Here is a 19,771-nt window from a genome sequence, read left to right on the forward strand (position 1 = left end):
TTTAAGCTCTTCTGCTATGTATATAAACAAAAAAACTTCAAAGACAAATTGTCACGCAGGGATTACTGCCCTCTTGTGTACATGCCGCCTGTCTGTCTCTCTGTCCACCTATCTATTTATGTCATCCCTCCCTCTCCCTGAAGCCTAATTTACACTTTGTGACACGATAGTGACACGCTTGAACATCAGTTGGTGAGAGACACTGTGGTTGCGATGAAGTTGAAGTCTTCTTCTCTCACCTGCTGGCTGTCCAGTCTAATGTGCTCGGCGTTGTCAGCTGCATTAGGAGGTCTGTCTAGTCCTGCCCAGAGAGGGCTGTCAGCCAGGTAGTGGTGTTGGGGGGCCAGGGGAGGAGCAGCAGGTGGAGAGGCCAAGATGGGCTCCTGGACCGAGGACCCCTGCCCCTCCTTCAGAACGAGGGAGTTTGACAGGGTCTGGAACCGCGAGGGCACACAGGCTGAGCTGGAGAGAGGGAAGAGAGGAGCATGTGCCACAGTGAGACACCTCACTCATATTATCAGAGAACCACGTAACCTTAGAGTTAAACGTCAAGATCTAGCTTCCCTGTAAAAATCCTCATTGTTGATTTAACTAAAGGTAAATGTTCTATGTCTGTATAACACTTTAGAGATTTTCAAGTGGCCCATGATCCAGAAAAGGTTGAGAATCACTGGACTAGACTTTGTCAAAATTACTGAACAGGTGTGTCATCTACCTGTCTGGAGAGAATTGCCCGTGCGTGGTGATACAGTGGACTTTAGGTTCCACATACTCCATCGTAAACTGGTCCTTGGGTACCAGGAAAACCTTGTGCTGGATTGACAAAAAACATGACATGTTTAACTTTTTAATCAGGGGGGCACTTTTGATTTATTATAATGATGAACATGTACAATTACAAACTACAGATATTGCTAGCATTCGTATTATCAGTCGCATCATAGGAAACATTTAAAAAGATATTGCAAAAAATGTATAAATGATGATGACGATCATGTGACGTGGGTGAGAGGTCAGTACCAGGAAGAAGCTGGCACGGTCGGACATGAGCTGGACCTCAGCGTCAGCTGGCAGAGAGAGGACCGCTACTCTGTTCTGACCATCAATGGCCACTGCTCGACACAGGAAGCTATATACACAGATACAAACAGGTAAACACATCGGTTACACACAGGCAACTTGTTCACGCACGCACGCACACAAAGACATACTGTACACACGAATACAAAAGCAAATACTGTGCACGCATGTGCCCAGACAGAAAGTCACAAAAGAACAAAAAACACACAGAAGCCCTACACACACACACACACACACACACACACACACACACACACACACACACACACACACACCATAATGAAAACCTGTTGACATTTCAGATGTGCAGACAGTGACGGTAAACTGTGGACCAGCTGTGTCCACACACACACACACACACACACACACACACACACACACACACACACACACACACACACACACACACACACACACACACACACACACACACACACACACACACACACACACACACACACACACACACACACACACACACACACAATCTTCAAACACACGCAAAGACTATTCATTTATTTTTCAAATACACATATGGCCTTCCCAACCTCCTCAGCTTGCTCACACACACATGCCTCTCTCCTCACCTGTATTTACAGTGTACCAGTGTGACTGTGTACTGGTGTGCACGTGCTCCAGGTGTGTTGATGGAGACAGACAGGGTCTGAGGTGTCTCCTCCTCGCTGGAGTACTCCACTACCAACACACTGTCCCCTGGAGAGGACAGACGTCCTCGCAGCTGGACATTAATCTAGACAAAGGGACACAGCACAGTTAGCAATTACTGAGCAAAATGTAACGTTAGAAATTATTATTATTATTAACAGCACATTATAACCATAACTTTCTGTATAAAGACACTTTATATGACTGACCAAGTTGTGGTTATAATGTGCTGTTCCACTGAGCATTATGACCAACACAAGCTCTTATGCAAAATTATGAACATTTAACGAGTGTTATGAAGCCTTATAAGTGCATTTTAATGCATTATAAATGCAATTATGATGCATTATAGACCCAACCTTTAAGTAAAGTGTTATTATGCAAAATATGAAGGTGTAAATATTTGTATGGCTGTATGGTACATTATACAGCTGAATGGAAATTGGAAAATAATCCCTTTTATGATTATTTTTGTCTCTCTCATTCTTTAGTATTATTTATGTTTTTAAACTACGGTACATACATATACAGTATGTACCCTCATGGGCATGTTTCACTCACACACACACACACACACACACACACACACACACACACACACACACACACACACACACACACACACACACACACACACACACACACACACACACACACACACACACACACACACACACAGAGTGTCTTACATCATTCCCGCTGCAGATAGCCATGTCAGGGTGCCGCGGCGTGATTTTCTCCGTCTGACAGGGGCGTGGCAGGTGGTTGTCATAGCGACAGCTGGCATCGTGACCAGAGATGGAGGGGAAGGAGTCCAGAGACAGGTACTTGTACAGAAGACAGCTGCAACACAACAACATGGACCATTACACCACTTCTGCACTGCACAACTGATCATAGGCGTGTGTGTGTGTGTGTGTGTGTGTGTGTGTGTGTGTGTGTGTGTGTGTGTGTGTGTGTGTGTGTGTGTGTGTGTGTGTGTGTGTGTCTGTGTGTGTGTCCGCCGCTGAAAATGTGGACATAATGAAAACTCTGCAGTTCTCATTAATGGCCCAGAGGGTGCCGCTATTTCCCCTCCTGCTCGTTGCAGAAGAATTTTCATTCCATCAAAGTCAATGGGTATTTGACCCAAATGTATGCTTGTTTTTTTTTACCTTCGTAGATATTTTCATAAATACTTTATGTTTTCAGTCACTAGTTTAAAGTGTTCTTTCAACTATCATGCCTTTTTGTAAATTATGCTCCCATTCATTTTAAAATGAATGATAAAGAAGGGTATGCTTCTACTGGTTCTACTGAGTGAAGACCCACCCTCGCTCCCCTTCCGCATTAGATTATTCGCAACTGGAAATCCAAGACGGTGGATTTGAATTTACTGAACTACAGGCTTCAAAGCGGGTCTGTAGAAACGTCACGTCCCCTTTGTACATATTTATTTTAGTCTATGGTGTGTGTGTGTGTGTGTGTGTGTGTGTGTGTGTGTGTGTGTGTGTGTGTGTGTGTACTTACTTCTGGCTGGCATCAGATCCAGGACTGTAGGTGCAGGGATCTGTTACTCTGATCTGTAGGACAGGAGCTTCATAGTACGCACTGGGCAGAAGAACCAGGTAATCCTACAGGATAAACACACACACACACACACACACACACACACACACACACACACACACACACACACACACACACACACACACACACACACACACACACACACACACACACACACACACACACACACACACACACACACACACACACACACACACACAGATGTTAAGTTATTACATGTTAGTTAATAATATTAACTCTTTAACTGCAGGAGTAATAGTATAATAGTGTTACGCTACTGCCAGCAAAAAAGAGCAATTTTATCAACCTTTGAAAAATCAAGGAATATTTTCTGTGAATGCTATCCGCACGGTGATCCCCTCATTACACACACAGGGGTCTCGTAGAATGGGGGGGGGGAATATCCGATAGCGGTAATCCGTTGAAGTTGAAAATAACATGTTTTGCCAAAAATACAAATGCGCATTTTTTCTCCGTTTACTTTTTTAACATTGAAGTGAATGGAGCAGCAAATCTTTGCATCATGTTATCTCCTGGTTCCTTTTATTTGTGATAAACGAAAAAAAAGAAAGAAAAGTTTTTAATGTTTTTTTTTTTTTTTTTTCAAAACTCGTCGTAGGCTAAGATTCTGTTCTGCGTTGGAATCTGTCGTGAAGGTTCGTCATAACGTGTACACACTGGCCTACAAGTGGGCGTGCCTTCAGATCAGGAAGCAGGCCGCGCTTTACCCAATCAAATGTAGTGGGCGGGATTCACGTGTCTGTGACCGTGGATCCTTCCCCCCTCGAAACGAACCGAAACTAATTTAACAATAGCGTCCGCGGAGCAGACAAAACCACGGAAATATATTTACATTTTAACTTGCTCTTTCATCATAGAAACAAGTGGGCTTATAACCAAAACGATCCATGTTCTCTGGGAGAACGGTGTTAGTGTTCCGTGTAGAAATATTGTTAGTGGGAATGAAAACATAGTCGCACCACCGGAAGTGATGCGCTGAAGGCAGACCAAAATCCCGGTTTCCTTGCGCACACACAATGACGGGTGTTACGTCGTCATTGTCCCAGAGCTAACTGAGATAGGAACAAACAGCAGAGGTCGCTGTTTTTCCTTTTCAGTTGGCAAGGGGTTCCCAGATTGGTCGTAGGCAGGCTGGGCCATAGCAAAAACGAACAAGTTAACTTGTCACACTGTATGTGTGTGTTTGTATCTCACCAGCAGTATTCCCTCAGCTTCTATCACAACAGTCCAGGTTCCTGGGTTGAGAACGAACGGTTCCACAAAGTTGTTCTGCGGAACATTGACGAAGGTTGGCTCTGCACTGGGTGCAAACACGATCTGTTTGGACTGCTCTGAACCTGGGATGCACACATAGAGAAAAGCATTGTGTGAATATGATATCAGGTGAATATTACAAATTAAGCCCTATATATACTTTACCATACCACCAATAGCAGAAAATACTGTACAAGCTCACAATGCATCTAATTTGCGATAAGATAACTGGAAGAGTGGGCCTAAACATTTTGGGCACCTCAATGTTAAATTGGCAATTTGTTCCAAAATAATTTGGAAAATGGTCTGACGTAATATAATGTATACAGGATTGGAACATGCTTGAACAATTGGCATTTAAGGCCAAATATTTCTACAATTGCTATTTGCATCATCAAGAACTTGAAGGGTACATTTTGGTCTGATAATGTCAGGCAGAAACCTCTTATCTCCATATTTTAACTTTTGATGTTTGTTCGTAAATGAATGCCCTACTTGATCATACTACAGTGCCACACAAATAGCAGATCTACAAGCTCAAAACTCATAAATGTGGACATATGAGGTTTGCATCCGACAGCAACGATATTCAAATCATGTACACTTTACATCACTTCAGACATTTCTCCAAATTCCTCTAGTTTTTGAGCGGTGTAGCCGCTCCTATAAGTGGGTTTGGGACCCATCCGTAGCGAAAGTTTTTCTTTCCGTCGTGAAAATTTGTCTTTGGCTGTACTGTGATTGGCTGATTGGTATTCAGACCCTTTGCTCAGTACTGTGATTGGCTAGCGGGACGCATGACGAAATTAATAACTCATAAATAGCACCACTCACTTAAAAAAAAGTACTTTTTTTAAAAAGTGAGCTTCCATCACTATGATGACCACTGTTGTTTTTAAATAGCACCGCTCACTTCACACTGGGTGTGATTTTTGTAGTGAGTTTTGGACACCGACCAAAAAATGTGTGTACCCCCTAACCCATCCATTAATGCAAATCGATACTTTTTTCATATCAGCCAGTCACATTACAGCTAGTGCCATCACCACTAACTGTAATGTGATTGGCTGACTTTGCAAATTCAGGACTGTGATTGGCTAGCAAAACAAATGACACATGTGCAGCCCTATGAATAGCAGTATGGACTTTAAAAAAGTTATTTATCCTTTTTTTAAAGTGAGTCATGTTGTGATGACCACACACCGCCCACTTCACACTGGGTGTGATTTTTTTTTTAGAACCAGGATTTTGGGCCTCGCTGAACCATCGCTACCCCAGGACGAGGCCTCTTCCTGGGGTAGCGATGGGTTCAGCGAGGGCCAAAATCATGGTTTTCCCCAAAAAATCTAAAATGTTTCTAAGTGTCTGCATGGGCTCCAGAGCCCCCCTGGAGGACCCCCGGCCGAAAATCTCAACTTTTTTGAGAACCAGGATTTTGGGCCTCGCTGAACCCAGGAAGAGGCCTCTGTCCTGGGCATAACTATCCAATGGCACAGGTGGGCCTTCCAGGCACCTGTAAGAAAATTCCCAGAGGCAGGAATGCAGGCGCCCACCTCCTCGAGGGCCTTGGACACTTAGAAATATTTTAGATTTTTTTTTTGAGAACCAGGATTTTGGGTCTCGCTGAACCATCGCTACCCTGGGACAAGGCCTCTTCCTGGGGTAGCGATGGGTTCAGCGCACTGTGATTGGCCACCCATTGTACACCCCTAACCCCTACACATTCAATGCAAATCTATATTTTTCTTTAAGTGAGCTTCCATCACTGTGATGACCACTTGCTGCACTGTGATTGGCTAGCGAGACACATGACACATGTGCATAGTCCTATACATTTTTATGCACTTAAAAAAAAAACACATTTATGTTTTTTTAAGTGAGTCATGGGTCTGTGATGACCACACCGCCCACTTCACACTGGGTGTGATTTTTTTATTTAACATTGAGGTGCCCACAATATTTAGGTGCCCACTCTTCCTGTGTCCTGCCCAGAATAGGGATGCCAGGATGTGGTTATTATTATTTAAATGTTATTACGCAATACAACCGTTCTGCTGTACTTAACAGAACCCACATTTTGTATTGAACACACACACACACACACACACACACACACACACACACACACACACACACACACACACACACACACACACACACACACACACACACACACACACACACACACACACACACACACACACAAATAGCTAGGATGTACAGTAAGGAAAACAACATTTAACACAACGTCAAAAAGACCTGTGATAGGTGGAAGACATACCTCTGCGGCTGTTCTGATAGGCCGTTATTTTACCATTGGAGGTGGAGCCTTCAGAGTTAATGTATCTTAGGATGATACGAGTCAGATACACGTCTGCCTCGCTCACATGAACCTGAAGCCTCACTGCATTCTATAGCAGGGAGGAGGGGAGGATAGGAGAGGAGAGGAGAGAAGGAAGGGAACACAGAAGAAAGGATAGGAGGAAGAAATGAAAAGGGGGGAAAGAACATAGTAAAGAGTGAGGGATAGATGAAGGACAGGAGAGGAGGTAAGGAGCGGAATAGCAGAGAATAAAGCCTTAGTCACAGAGCCTGTACTAGATGGTATGTGAGAGACCCTAGCAGTGTACCAGGTGATATGTAACCCTAGCAGTGTACCAGGTGATATGTAACCCTAGCAGTGTACCAGGTGATATGTAACCCTAGCAGTGTACCAGGTGATATGTAACCCTAGCAGTGTACCAGGTGATATGTAACCCTAGCAGTGTACCAGGTGATATGTAACCCTAGCAGTGTACCAGGTGATATGTAACCCTAGCAGTGTACCAGGTGATGTGGCAGGTGAGCTTAGGCAACAACTCCATCTACTACTCGAGTCAGAGGAGCGAGGGATGGAGATGAAGAGGAGCAATGAGAACGAGGAGAGGAGGACGAAGGTATTTGGATCCCTGCATCTCCAGGGGTAGGAGTGAGGGAGGCGGAGGAAAAGAAGAAGAGATGGAAATGACCTTTCTACCTCGGCAGTCCTTGGAACGACCGATCGGAATCAAGGGAGCGGAGGGAAGAGTAGAGGGAGGAAAGCAAAGTGGCGAGCGATGGAATGAGGAGGAGAAGAAGACGTCCCCGGAGTGAAGGATGAAAAGAAAGAAAGAAAGCTTCATACAAACAAAGACACCACCACCACTTACAGTTCCCGCAGAAGTACTGTCTTATGTCTTCTATGACGGACACACGGCCATGTACGTTGGAGCCCAGCCGGTTGGCGTAGCGTAACACCACATGGAAGAGGTCTGGCTGGTTGACAGACACGGACACCAACACCTTGGACTGACAGCAGGCAAGGAGGGGAGGGGAGGGGCCAGGGTGGGTGGATGGATGGGTGGATAGATGGATAGATGGATAGATGGATAGATGGAAGGAAGGATGGATGGATGGATGGATGGATGGATGGATGGATGGATGGATGGATGGATGGATGGATGGATGGATGGGTGGGTGGGTGGGTGATGAGGAGACCAGGGAAGAAAGGTAATGGAAGAGTAAGAGGAACGGCGGAGGGTAATGTCTGATTTATACTTCATGCGTGACAGTGTCACGCACCAAAAATAGCAAATTGTCGCTGTGGAAACCTTGCATGGTGAAGTACGGCATCAATTGACAGAATAATATAAAAAGTTGAAATGTGGAGATACAAGGTTTCTGCCCGACAGCGTCGAAATCTACAAGCTCACAACATGTTGTGAACTTGTAGATTTGCTCTTTTCGATGCGTGACACTGTTGTACGAGTACGACAGAGTATAAATTAAGCATTACACCAAAACATAGAGAAAGATAAAAACCATCACCACAAGCAGCAAGCCTTCAAACCAGTACCACCACCATACCAAAACCAGCACCCCAAAATCTCCTTTCGACGGACAACTTGGCTCGAGTTAAATTAACGCTGAGAATTTTGCTGTGCAGGAACTTGTCAACTGTAAGATTCTATTTCCCTTCAAAGGGTTTTGTTAGCATCGTTCTAGATTAAATCCACCAGGGTTCTGGTTGACACAAGCAGAACATTCTAGTTTGTGGCAACCTGTTCTCACTGGTATGAATGAGGAAGTGTAAGAGGGCATGAAAAAGTGATGACAAGTACCTGGACAGGAAACATCAAAATGCCAAGTTATCTTGAAACACCCGTGCAACATTCAGACACAGAGGAAGCAGTATAACACCCAGTACACTGTGCAAATGGGTCCATTTGGTTACATGTGTACACTCGCGATGGGTAAATGAACACTTTTTTTTTACACTGTATCGGAGATCATTCAGGGGAAATTAACTAAAAATAAAAATAAATCATAAAAAAGTTCTGTGTATGTTTTTTATAATACAATGAAAATGAGGGGAGTATTTATTGGTCCCCGGGGGAGGGGAAATTACTTTTCTGCATTCACCCTGCAGATGGCTGCTCAGATGGCTCAGATGAGATGAGTGACCAACCGAGGGACAAACCGGTGGCCACTCAGCTAACGGATGCCCCGTGTTGTATATACAAGTCGCTGATGACACTGTCATATCAGTAATGAATGAGGATTTAAATCAACATCTTAATACATTCATATTGATATTCATATTCGTGGTACATCATGAAAAGTCAAATTTTCTATAATTTAAACTATTTCAAATTCAACGAGAAATTATATGAAGAAAAAACTAATCAAGAGAATTTAACCCCTAACCCCGCATTGAGGATACCTAGCATTATATCTGAGTAGGTTTTCTCTAAACAAAGTCATTGGATCAATTCTGAGGGCCATCCTGATGAAGTCTGGTGTGACACAACGCATTATGTGCATTTTAATTCTTGCTATGCATTAGCCATTACAATAAATGCTTTTTTGTCAGAGGGTGTCAGTGGGTGTGTCCTACCTGTATGGGGGACATCTGGGCGTATCCTCTCCAGCTGAAGCCTTTAAACTCTACAGGGCTGTAGCCAAAGCGCACCGGCCGACCATCCAGCGTGGTCCCCTCCTCGATCTCAAACTTCAGGTGGTGGAGGTCTGGGAAGTAGTGGTCTTGACGAGGTCTAGGAGAACAGAGAAGACATACTGTGTAACTTCTTCAATTCAAACAGATCACCATTCCACAATCACCATAATGTGTTGAGTGACCATTTACTATTTTAATCATGAGTGCCCACTACACTCCTGGCAGAATGACACAGGCACTCACAAGAAATGCTTTGGAATAAAAAAATATTCTATATTCTTTTCCATTAATTTTTATTTTTTCCAGAAAAGTGAAGCCAGTGGGGGAAAAAAATGAACAAACAAGCTATGGGGCGGCAGTGGATCAGGACAGTTCCTGGTTCGATCCCCAACTCCTCCTGGCTGCATGTCCTTGAGCAAACACTTGCTCAAGGACACAACACAAACACCCCTAACTGCTCCCGATGAGAAGGTAGATGTCTTGCATGGGGTCAGAATGACTAGAAAGGCTGTAAAATGCTGTCATGAAGCATCGGTCGTACCAGTGATTTCTTGGTACCAGTTGAGAGGGCTACATAATGTGCAACAGGATAGATGATACCAATGGGCACGGCGGGTACTTACAGGTTACATTTGGGTCCCTCTACGTTTGGTCTGCAGAGACAGCGTCCATGGTAATCATCGCAAGTCTGAGCTGTCGAACCTCCGACGTCACACTGACAACCTGGACACACACACACACACACACACACACACACACACACACACACACACACACACACACACACACACACACACACACACACACACACACACACACACACACACACACACACACACACACACACACACAGATCTGATCATTAGTATTTTCCCCCCCAATGTCATTTAATTCATCGGTTATCTGAGATTAGTGCCTCACCCTGGCAGCCAAAGTAGTTCTGCTCCTGTAGGTTGTAGTATCCCGCTTTACACACAGAGCAGATTCCGCTGCACACGTTAGGCTTGCAGTTACACTGACCAGTACCCTGTAGGAACAACATACACACATAATCCATAACATGACGATGTTGACATAAAGCATAAAGATGAGGCACACTTTACAATGTGTATTGTGCAAGTGGCACAGAGCTTAGACGGTTGATGGTACTGACCTGGGCGCATTCTGCCACTCCACTCACTGTCCCTGGAATGCTACACTCACAACCTGGAGGACGACAACACACACACACACACACACACACACACACACACAACACACAACACACACACAATCTGAGTATTCATGCATCATTTTGAACTTTTTGTGTGTACCTGTGCCTCTGCATTCTATGCATGCGTACGTGCGTGTGTGTGTACGTGCGTGTGTGTGTGCGGATATCTTACCAGAGCATCCTTCAGGTGTTTCAGGTGAGAGGTTCCAGTACAGAGGTTTACACCTATCACAAGCCACGCCCTCCACGTTGGCACGACATTTACATTGGCCCTGAACATACAATTGACAGAAGGATAGACCAATCAGATGATGACTTTCACACAAGAGATTTTCCTATACAAAATTAGGTGTTTTTAATATGGTTTCTAGTCTTATAATTACATTCTAAAATGTCTGTAATTCAACAGTTTGTTCTTGTAATATAGGACTCAAAGCCATAATGGCTGCTGCAAGATCGTTGTTCTATGGCCACAGATTGAACCAATTACAGTAGAGAATGCACCAGCTGTTTTTGTGAGTTCTGGGAGTGTAAACTTACCACAGGTGGGGGTGTCACATATTGAATGGAACCGGCCGGATGGCAGGTACCAGCTGGAGGAGAGACAAAGTACAGTGTCAGTCAGTCACTCATTTACTTGGGTTTGTTGTAAGGTACACAGTAACAATCTCAGTAATTCAAATGAAACCAAATGATCGCATACACTGGTTTCACCTGTATACTCTTGGGAGTTTCTGCCTCCAGTGCATTGTAGCAAAAAAACTTTAATAATAATAATAATACATCAGACTTATATAGCGCTTTTCTAGTACCCAAAGTCGCTTAACTTTGTCTCATTATATTTTTTTACTGGTTAAATGAAGTTTATTAATATAAATGAACAGAGGATTTGTGCCCAGGGTTGAAAATGCTCTTGGGTAAAGTTCTTCGCAGGGTTAATAATGGCATAGTAGCGGTACAACACAATCAATATCGTACAATATCATGTGCTACAGTAAACAGTACAAAACAAAATCACAACAGACGACCATAATGGCAATCTAAAAGTTGTGCATTGTCCACAACCTTTTTTTTACTTTTTTATGCACGTGTGTGTGTGTGTCAGATTGTGTTCACAGTGTGTATGCTGTACCTTGGCAGTGAGGAAAGCCATATGCCCCATGAGCACAGCTGTCACACTTCAGACCCTCCACGTTGGGCACACACTGACACTGTCCTGTCACCTGGTCACAGCTGGAGTAACGAGACCCTCGCGTGGAGCACTGACACGCTGGATGAACACACAAACACGCACACAAACACGCACACAAACACACACACACACACACACACACACACACACACACACACACACACACACACACACACACACACACACACACACACACACACACACACACACACATGCACACATTTTAAACATATTGCACAACATGTTGTCATTATATTTTCTAAAATAGTCAAACATAGTCTGCATTTTTCAAAAGGTTTAAACAACAAAACAACCTCACAACGCTAATTTCTCTATTTGTCGTATGAGAAGTATATAGGGCTCAAGTGGGGTCAATGGGTGTTTGAACTTACCGGTGCATCTGGGGTAACCGTGGTAACCGGGGGCACACTGGTCGCATGACGGCCCGCTGTAGTTGGCTCGGCAGTGGCAGTGACCTGACGCACTGCAGCTGGTGTCCAATGAGGTGCGAGGGTCACAGCTGCACACTGCACCAAACAGGAAGTGAGACACATTGTTAAGAGCTAATTAAAACGCCTGGACTCAAACGATGGGAGACTTAGGTTTTAATTGGTGCTGGTGGTTGAGGAGGATTGTGTTTTTGTGACAGGTGCCATTAAAACACTGAATTATTTAGCTGATAAAATATAAAACTTCAATCTCAATATATCAAAAGTTTAGAATAAAAAATGTGCAGTAGTCTATCTAAAAATCGAATGAGCTAAAACACAAATCTAAAATGCAATGTCATATAAGAGTCGGGATACAGGATTGGTGATTTCTAAAGCTTAAACATCTCTCATTCCATTGTGCTTCCTCCAGCTGCACAAGCTCTGCTTTAGCCTCTACAGGTGGAATTTACGTTAACAAGGTAATATAACACTTCATAGCAAGGTGCTCAGGGTTAAGTGCCTCCATGTGTGTTACCCCATCCATTTTCTTACAGTTAGATGTGATAGTGAAGTCTTTATTTGATTTGCTAAGCCTACCTGGAACTCCAGCTGGGCGGGATTACACAGTACCAGGTACTATTGTCTGAATTTGAACTACTTCAACTATTTACTCTCAGAAACAACACTGTATAAATTCTTTCATACTTAACTATGTTTGAGTAATGAGTTAGCATGCTTATACTGTGTACATTTCACACTGTGTGTGTGTGTGTGTGTGTGTGTGTGTGTGTGTGTGTGTGCGTGCGTGCCCGTGTGTGTACTGTACCTTGACAGTTGGGATAGGAGTGGAATCCAGAGCGACACTGTTCACAACGAGGACCCTGGAACTCAGGCTTACACATACAACGACCTGACACATCACATCCACCTGGTAGAGAACCCACTGTACTACAACCACACACTGGAGAGAGAGAGAGAGAGAGAGAGAGAGAGAGAGAGAGAGAGAGAGAGAGAGAGAGAGAGAGAGAGAGAGAGAGAGAGAGAAGTATTATTCATTATTAACTGTATCAAACATCATTTGAAGTCAAAAGTAGTTAAAAAGTAACTATTTACCGTAGCTTGATGAATCAATACCAAGCACAGATTGGCTTGATAATTGGTAGAGTATATTAAAGAGCGAGTCAAAGAGAAATGGCGCAAAGGACAGATAAAGAGGTGAACTGTAGATCAGTGATTCTCAACCTATGGGCCGGGGACCACTGGTGGGCCGTGAGGATATTGCAAGTGGCCCAAATAATTGGCAAAAACACAAAGATTTTATTGATGAAACATTAATATAAAACATGCATGTAAAAAAAAATGGTGTTTTGGTCTTTTTTTCTTTAAATCGTTGAAAAGTGAGTTTTCAATGTGATACCAGTAATTAGGGAATTAGAGTATACTACGTTGATTCCATTGATCTAAGCCGGACAGAAGAGTGGATCATGAACACTTTCAAGATTTTCAAGTGGGCCCTGATCCAGAAGAGGTTGAGAACCACTAGTGTAGATGTCGCTCACGTTGACAGAGGGGTAGGTTGGATAGAGTGAGACAGAAGGGAAGTAAAACAAGATGAACAGAAGAGCTGTATGGTATGGACTCACGTTGACAGAGGGGTAGGTTGGATAGAGAAAGACTGAAGGGAAGTAAAACAAGATGAACAGATGAAGCAGAGAGCTGTATGGTATGGACTCACGTTGACAGAGGGGGTAGTTGAAGTAACCGGGAGCGCACTGGTCACACTGGGAACTCTGGAAGCCACTACGACACACACCGTGGCCCGTCACCGAGTCACACGACCCGTCCAGACAGCCTGGACTGGAGCACTGACAGGCTGAACACACGTCACACGTCACACGCACACACACACACACACACACACACACACACACACACACACACACACACACACACACACACACACACACACACACACACACACACACACACACACAGGTTATCAAGTGTTACAGCAGTGTCCGATGTGTTAAACTTGCTTTAATCATGTCGAGTTATTGTGTACGTATGAGTGAGTCTCCTCATGTTGGCTGACTGTTTAAAAGACTTTTAAAAAACTGTTTGGCACAATGTTGTTCCAAAACCTTCATTCCTCACATTGTTTGTGGATTGAGAAATGCATGTCATTGTGAGAATGTACGTGGTGTGTGTGTGTGTGTGTGTGTGTGTGTGTGTGTGTGTGTGTGTGTGTGTGTGTGTGTGTGTGTGTGTCCATCCATCATACCCTGACAGTTCCCTGGAAGTCCATAGAATCCAGGTGCGCAGGCATCACAGTGGTCTCCACTGAAGCCTTCTTTACACACACAGGTTCGAGTCCTACGGTCTGGTTTGCAAGAGTTATCTACTGTACCGGCTGCATTGCACTCACAGTCTGAGAGAGAGAGAGAGAGAGAGAGAGAGAGAGAGAGAGAGAGAGAGAGAGAGAGAGAGAGAGAGAGAGAGAGAGAGAGAGAGAGAAGAGAGAGAGAGAGAGAGAGAGAGAGAGGAGAGAGAGAGAGAGAGAGGAGAGAGAGAGAGAGAGAGAGAGAGAGAGAGAGAGAGAGAAGAGAGAGAGAGAGAGAGTAGATTTGAGTCCTAGTGATTATCTTTTGTGAGAACTGTTTTTCTTATCCTTTCCTAATCAAAGGGAAAACTTTGCACGCACAGACTCACTCACAAGTCTTCTTGCACGCACACATGAACACACACACACACACACACACACACACACACACACACACACACACACACACACACACACACACACACACACACACCACACACACACACACACACACACACACACAGTTACTAAACCAATAAGCACGCAGAGTGAATAACACAATACCATGCTGCACCATGCTCTGGAATGCACTTCAACCCACATCTCCAAGGTTGGACTAAACAGTGATTACGTGGTTTGTTTCTCACATTCCAAACACAAATTCCATTCACACAGCCATCAGTACACCTGGTCTGGTCATGTTCACACCAGTACACCTGGTCCACTCATATCCGTCCAGTCATTTCCACATCAGTATACCTGGTACGGTCATGTTCACACCATTACAGGTGAGACACTATGATGATCACCGTTACGAGGTAAAACCATCAGTGTTCATTTAACTCTGAGATAAGGTCAAGTGGACCCTTACAGGTTCATTTGGATACATTTGTACAAATCTTAAATACAATTAAATGAACACCAAGGATTTTACTGTGCATGATTGTGAAAATTGGAGTCAAAAGTATTGGCTGATGACAGATGCTCTCTCTGCTAGTTCTTACATACACAAACGTCATTGCTGAAATTATTCAAGTGAAGTGAACTGAGGTCACCCAGCCTGTGGAGAGCACTGCAGATGTAAATACGGTTTTACCACCAGGAACAGTATGACAGATGACTGAATAAAAGATGAATAATAACAGAGAAGTATAAAGACCTAGGCAATATAAAGGATCTTACTGATAATACTCTCTCCGTCCGGCTTGAGTTCTCCAGTGGTTCCAGTGGGATATGTATTGGCTGGAGAACAGAAGAACCAACATATAGATTATACTTTCATATATATATACATATATATACATACTGTATACTGTTGAATTTTTGAACATATGACATTTAAAAATAATAATAACTCACGGTAGCAGTCGGGGAAGTTGATGTAGCCCTCAGCACACGACTGACACTTCTCCCCAGTAAAGTTTGGTTTACAGAAACAACGGCCTGTCAGGTCCTCACATGTACCGTCTGTAAAGTCTGACTGACACACACAGGCTGCAGAGAGAAAGGAGGCGCGGGGGGGGGGGGGGGGGGGGGGTGAGAGAAGAAGGGATGGGACAGGGATGAGGAGTGACAAGGACAACGACAGAGGGGAAGACAGGCGGAGGACGGTAAGGGACAGAAAGAGGAATATGGAAGTTAGGCAAGAAGGGAGGTAAGGTGCGACAAGTAATGCATGATTTATACTCCTTCGCATGACAGAGTCGCTTGACAAAAATAGCAGATCAACGTTTTGAGCATATTTGGCAGGTGACACTGTTGCACAATGACATATAAATCATATTTAAGAGTGAGAGAGGAGATAATGTTTTTAAACATGGTTTGGTATTTCTGGATGTTTTTCTCTTGTTGACACCTTAGATGATGTTTTTTTTGTACAGGTAAAATCCGTTTGAGTTTTGAAATCCTTTTTCAAGGGAGCCCTGTCCAGGGTAGTAGCAGCGGTACAAAAGTCTCAACAACATACAACAAAATGTTTTTGTCATGTGTGTCTTACGTGAACAGGCCAGAGAGGAGTCGATGGGATGGCTGGCTGAGCGGTAGTAGGTAGGGATGCAGCGCTCACAGTTCACTCCTGTGGTGTGGTGCTGCATGGAGAGAATTGTTAAACAAAACAAGCTAACATTAAAAATACATTAAAGATACATTTAGAACCACATAGCCTTTCAAATCACAACAACTTGGCGCTGTAGGCACATGATTAATTAGCTAATTACATACTGCGACATTTGCCAAGATAAACTTGTGCTTATTATGAAGAGTAGATGTATAAAACAGCAGCATTACTAAGGTAATGCATAGTAAAGAATAGAATAGAATAGAATAGAATAGAATAGAACAGAACAGAATAGGGCATATTACCTGACAGTTGAGGCAGACCCCTCCTCCTCTGTAATGACCATGTATGTCCAGACTGGCTCTTCGCTGGTCCACATCAGGGTCAAAGTAACAGTCAAACGAGTGACGATGACAGTTACACTCTGAAACACACAGTATAGAACACACAGTTACACTCTGAAACACACAGTACAGAACAGTTTATCAATCAGTCACTCTGAAATAGACAATAAAGAACAATATTTGTTTACTTCCACTGAATCTCACGAACACACTAAGAATTTGGCATTGAGGTTCAAACACTCACATGAGGCCCATAAGGTGGCATGTGCCAACAAAAACACACCCAACCCACTCCCCCACCCACAACCAACCCCACCCCCACCCCCACCCCCACACACACACACAGAGCATGCAGAAACAACAGAATTAACATCCACCTGGGTGGCAAGAAATGCTGATTCCCAACAGAAGGAAGAGTGAGAAGAATTAACAAAGAGACAAACCCTGAGGAGCAAGAAACAGACGAGAGAAGAACAAAGAGCAGTTGTTAGCGTTCAAAATGTTAGCTTTAAATTCATATCCGACAAAGACAGAAGTGTAGGAGGGAAAATGGAAAGAGTGAAGAAGAGAAAGTTAAGTGGAGCATGAACATTCAACAAAATTATGGCAAGTGTTTTTTATTATGGGATTACAGGACAATATCATAACCCAACCAGATGCACGTTCCTGAGATAATGTCCAATTATTTTATTTTGACTGTAATTTTGATTAACCAATAACTTGTACTCTTTGTGGCAAAAGCTTTAGTCAAAATGCTAAAGATTACTTTTTGTTGCTCTCCTTCATGGAGCTATTTGCGGATTATACCAGGGTCAGTCCACCCTTAGGTGAACACGCACTGACCCTCTGCACCTTAATCCCCATGTATAACGCACAAACTTTTTTTTTATTTTTTATTATTGCGCTCTTTTTCTCTCTAAGCACCTTAGCGTCTATAAGTATATCATGCACAGTATACATACATTGCTGCTATGCTCAGGCACCTTAGTTTGTCTCTTATCTCAGGTACTTTGTAAATATGTAGATAACTTGTTTTTGGCCTTCTATTGTTCTATGTTGATCTCCTTCCCACTTAACCCCCTACCCCTCTTCTTTTTCTCTCTCCCCACTCTTCTTTCTACGGAATTTAACGTTGCGATGGGAGTGTTGTACAAAAACGAATTCCACCCACTTTTTTACCATGTAAACCTGTGACGTGACAATAAACCTGATTCTGATTCTGATTCTGATTCTGACTTCATTATCTGCTCAGGGAGCATACTGATCATTCCCAAGTTGAAATCCATTACAATACCAATACTCGCTGCGTGAAGTCAAAATGTATGAGCTCTTATCATTTCTTTAACATTGACCCTGCTTCCTCAGTCAGTCACAGGACAACCAACAAAGACACCAATTTTGATTACTGCATGCAACCCTGTTTGATCTGACACCTGTTCACGCCTCTCAGGTTGAATTACACACAGGCCCAGGATCATATCCATCATGTTTATACACTAATAAAAGAAGATTAAAAGAGACACAGCTATAATTAACACAACCACATGCAGTTTCTTTTTTGTTTCTGACATCTTCATCAATCTTTCTCTCTCTTGGGGGTTATTTTTCTAGTAATGATCAAAGTTGGTTCATACATAGCTATGTTGTGTGCTTCAGATTAAAGGAGGAATGATAAAAGTAAGTGATCAAAGACGGGTGTAGACTTACTCCATGTTTACTGTTATCAAAGACAGAGGAATGAGATGAAGAACCCAGACAAGACATGTCTGATCCTTACCGACAACGTCAAACTATAGAGGCGTGCGCCCTCTTACACCCTCTGAATACAAACATCTGACAAAACTGAATATTTGATGGTCTCACTCCAACATTCTATATGAAGCAGCCTAAAGAGTGTGTGTGTGTGTGTGTGTGTGTGTGTGTGTGTGTGTGTGTGTGTGTGTGTGTGTGTGTGTGTGTGTGTGTGTGTGTGTGTGTGTGTGTGTGTGTGTGTGTGTGTGTGTGTGTGTGTGTGTGAGTGAGTGAGTGAGTGAGTGTGTGTGTGCGTGCATGCGTGTGTGGGGGGGGGGGCAAAATGTATCCATTTGTAACTCTGAGGGTATACAAATGTAACCAAATGTACACTCTCAGAGTTAAATGAACAGAGGGTTTGACTACTAGCATTAGTAGCATACCGTACATAGAGAGTGATTTGGGTGGAGGGGTGCTCACATACTGTAGATTACAAAGGCAACAACAAGTTCAAATACCTGATTTGAAATATTTTGTAAATATTTCTGTTGCCAGCGTTCATTCATACAGTATGTACGTCAGCACAGAAAGCGCATATGTATTTACAAATATCAAGGGCATGCTGTGTGTGTGTGTGTGTGTGTGTGTGTGTGTGTGTGTGTGTGTGTGTGTGTGTGTGTGTGTGTGTGTGTGTGTGTGTGTGTGTGTGTGTGTGTGTTATCAGCAGCTGTGTGTCAGGGAAGACAGAGGATGTTTAGAGGAGAGGAAGACAAGTGTTCCAGAAGACTCACAGATTAGATAATCTAAGAAAAGACCAGCGGACGACCGACATACCAAATCTCAATCTTAGGTTTACATGTCTTGTCTACGACAAAGAGGTACACACGAAACATACACATACACCGAAAGGTCCGCATGT

General features: G+C 43.4%; 1 protein-coding gene across 1 annotated transcript in view; it reads right to left on the reverse strand.

Moving 5' to 3' along the window:
* The window catches only part of lama5 (laminin, alpha 5), a 105,010-nt gene that overhangs the window by 35,092 nt on the left and 50,147 nt on the right, over nucleotides 1–19,771 (reverse strand). Inside the window, exons 8-30 of the mRNA XM_084068358.1 lie at nucleotides 17,083–17,201; nucleotides 16,718–16,808; nucleotides 16,081–16,215; nucleotides 15,904–15,963; nucleotides 14,683–14,829; nucleotides 14,137–14,274; nucleotides 13,228–13,362; nucleotides 12,363–12,497; nucleotides 11,911–12,048; nucleotides 11,319–11,371; nucleotides 10,951–11,050; nucleotides 10,719–10,771; nucleotides 10,487–10,592; nucleotides 10,189–10,288; nucleotides 9,506–9,662; nucleotides 6,872–7,001; nucleotides 4,531–4,673; nucleotides 3,256–3,359; nucleotides 2,436–2,589; nucleotides 1,668–1,831; nucleotides 1,021–1,129; nucleotides 716–813; nucleotides 240–462 (exon numbers count right to left, since the gene is read on the reverse strand). Of these exons, the coding sequence (XP_083924484.1) occupies nucleotides 240–462; nucleotides 716–813; nucleotides 1,021–1,129; nucleotides 1,668–1,831; nucleotides 2,436–2,589; nucleotides 3,256–3,359; nucleotides 4,531–4,673; nucleotides 6,872–7,001; nucleotides 9,506–9,662; nucleotides 10,189–10,288; nucleotides 10,487–10,592; nucleotides 10,719–10,771; nucleotides 10,951–11,050; nucleotides 11,319–11,371; nucleotides 11,911–12,048; nucleotides 12,363–12,497; nucleotides 13,228–13,362; nucleotides 14,137–14,274; nucleotides 14,683–14,829; nucleotides 15,904–15,963; nucleotides 16,081–16,215; nucleotides 16,718–16,808; nucleotides 17,083–17,201 (2,792 nt within the window). The remainder of the gene's footprint in view (nucleotides 1–239; nucleotides 463–715; nucleotides 814–1,020; nucleotides 1,130–1,667; nucleotides 1,832–2,435; nucleotides 2,590–3,255; nucleotides 3,360–4,530; nucleotides 4,674–6,871; nucleotides 7,002–9,505; nucleotides 9,663–10,188; nucleotides 10,289–10,486; nucleotides 10,593–10,718; nucleotides 10,772–10,950; nucleotides 11,051–11,318; nucleotides 11,372–11,910; nucleotides 12,049–12,362; nucleotides 12,498–13,227; nucleotides 13,363–14,136; nucleotides 14,275–14,682; nucleotides 14,830–15,903; nucleotides 15,964–16,080; nucleotides 16,216–16,717; nucleotides 16,809–17,082; nucleotides 17,202–19,771) is intronic.

Source organism: Gymnoscopelus microlampas (assembly GCF_963454915.1).
Source record: "Gymnoscopelus microlampas genome assembly, chromosome: 10".
Taxonomy (NCBI): Eukaryota; Metazoa; Chordata; class Actinopteri; order Myctophiformes; family Myctophidae; genus Gymnoscopelus; species Gymnoscopelus microlampas.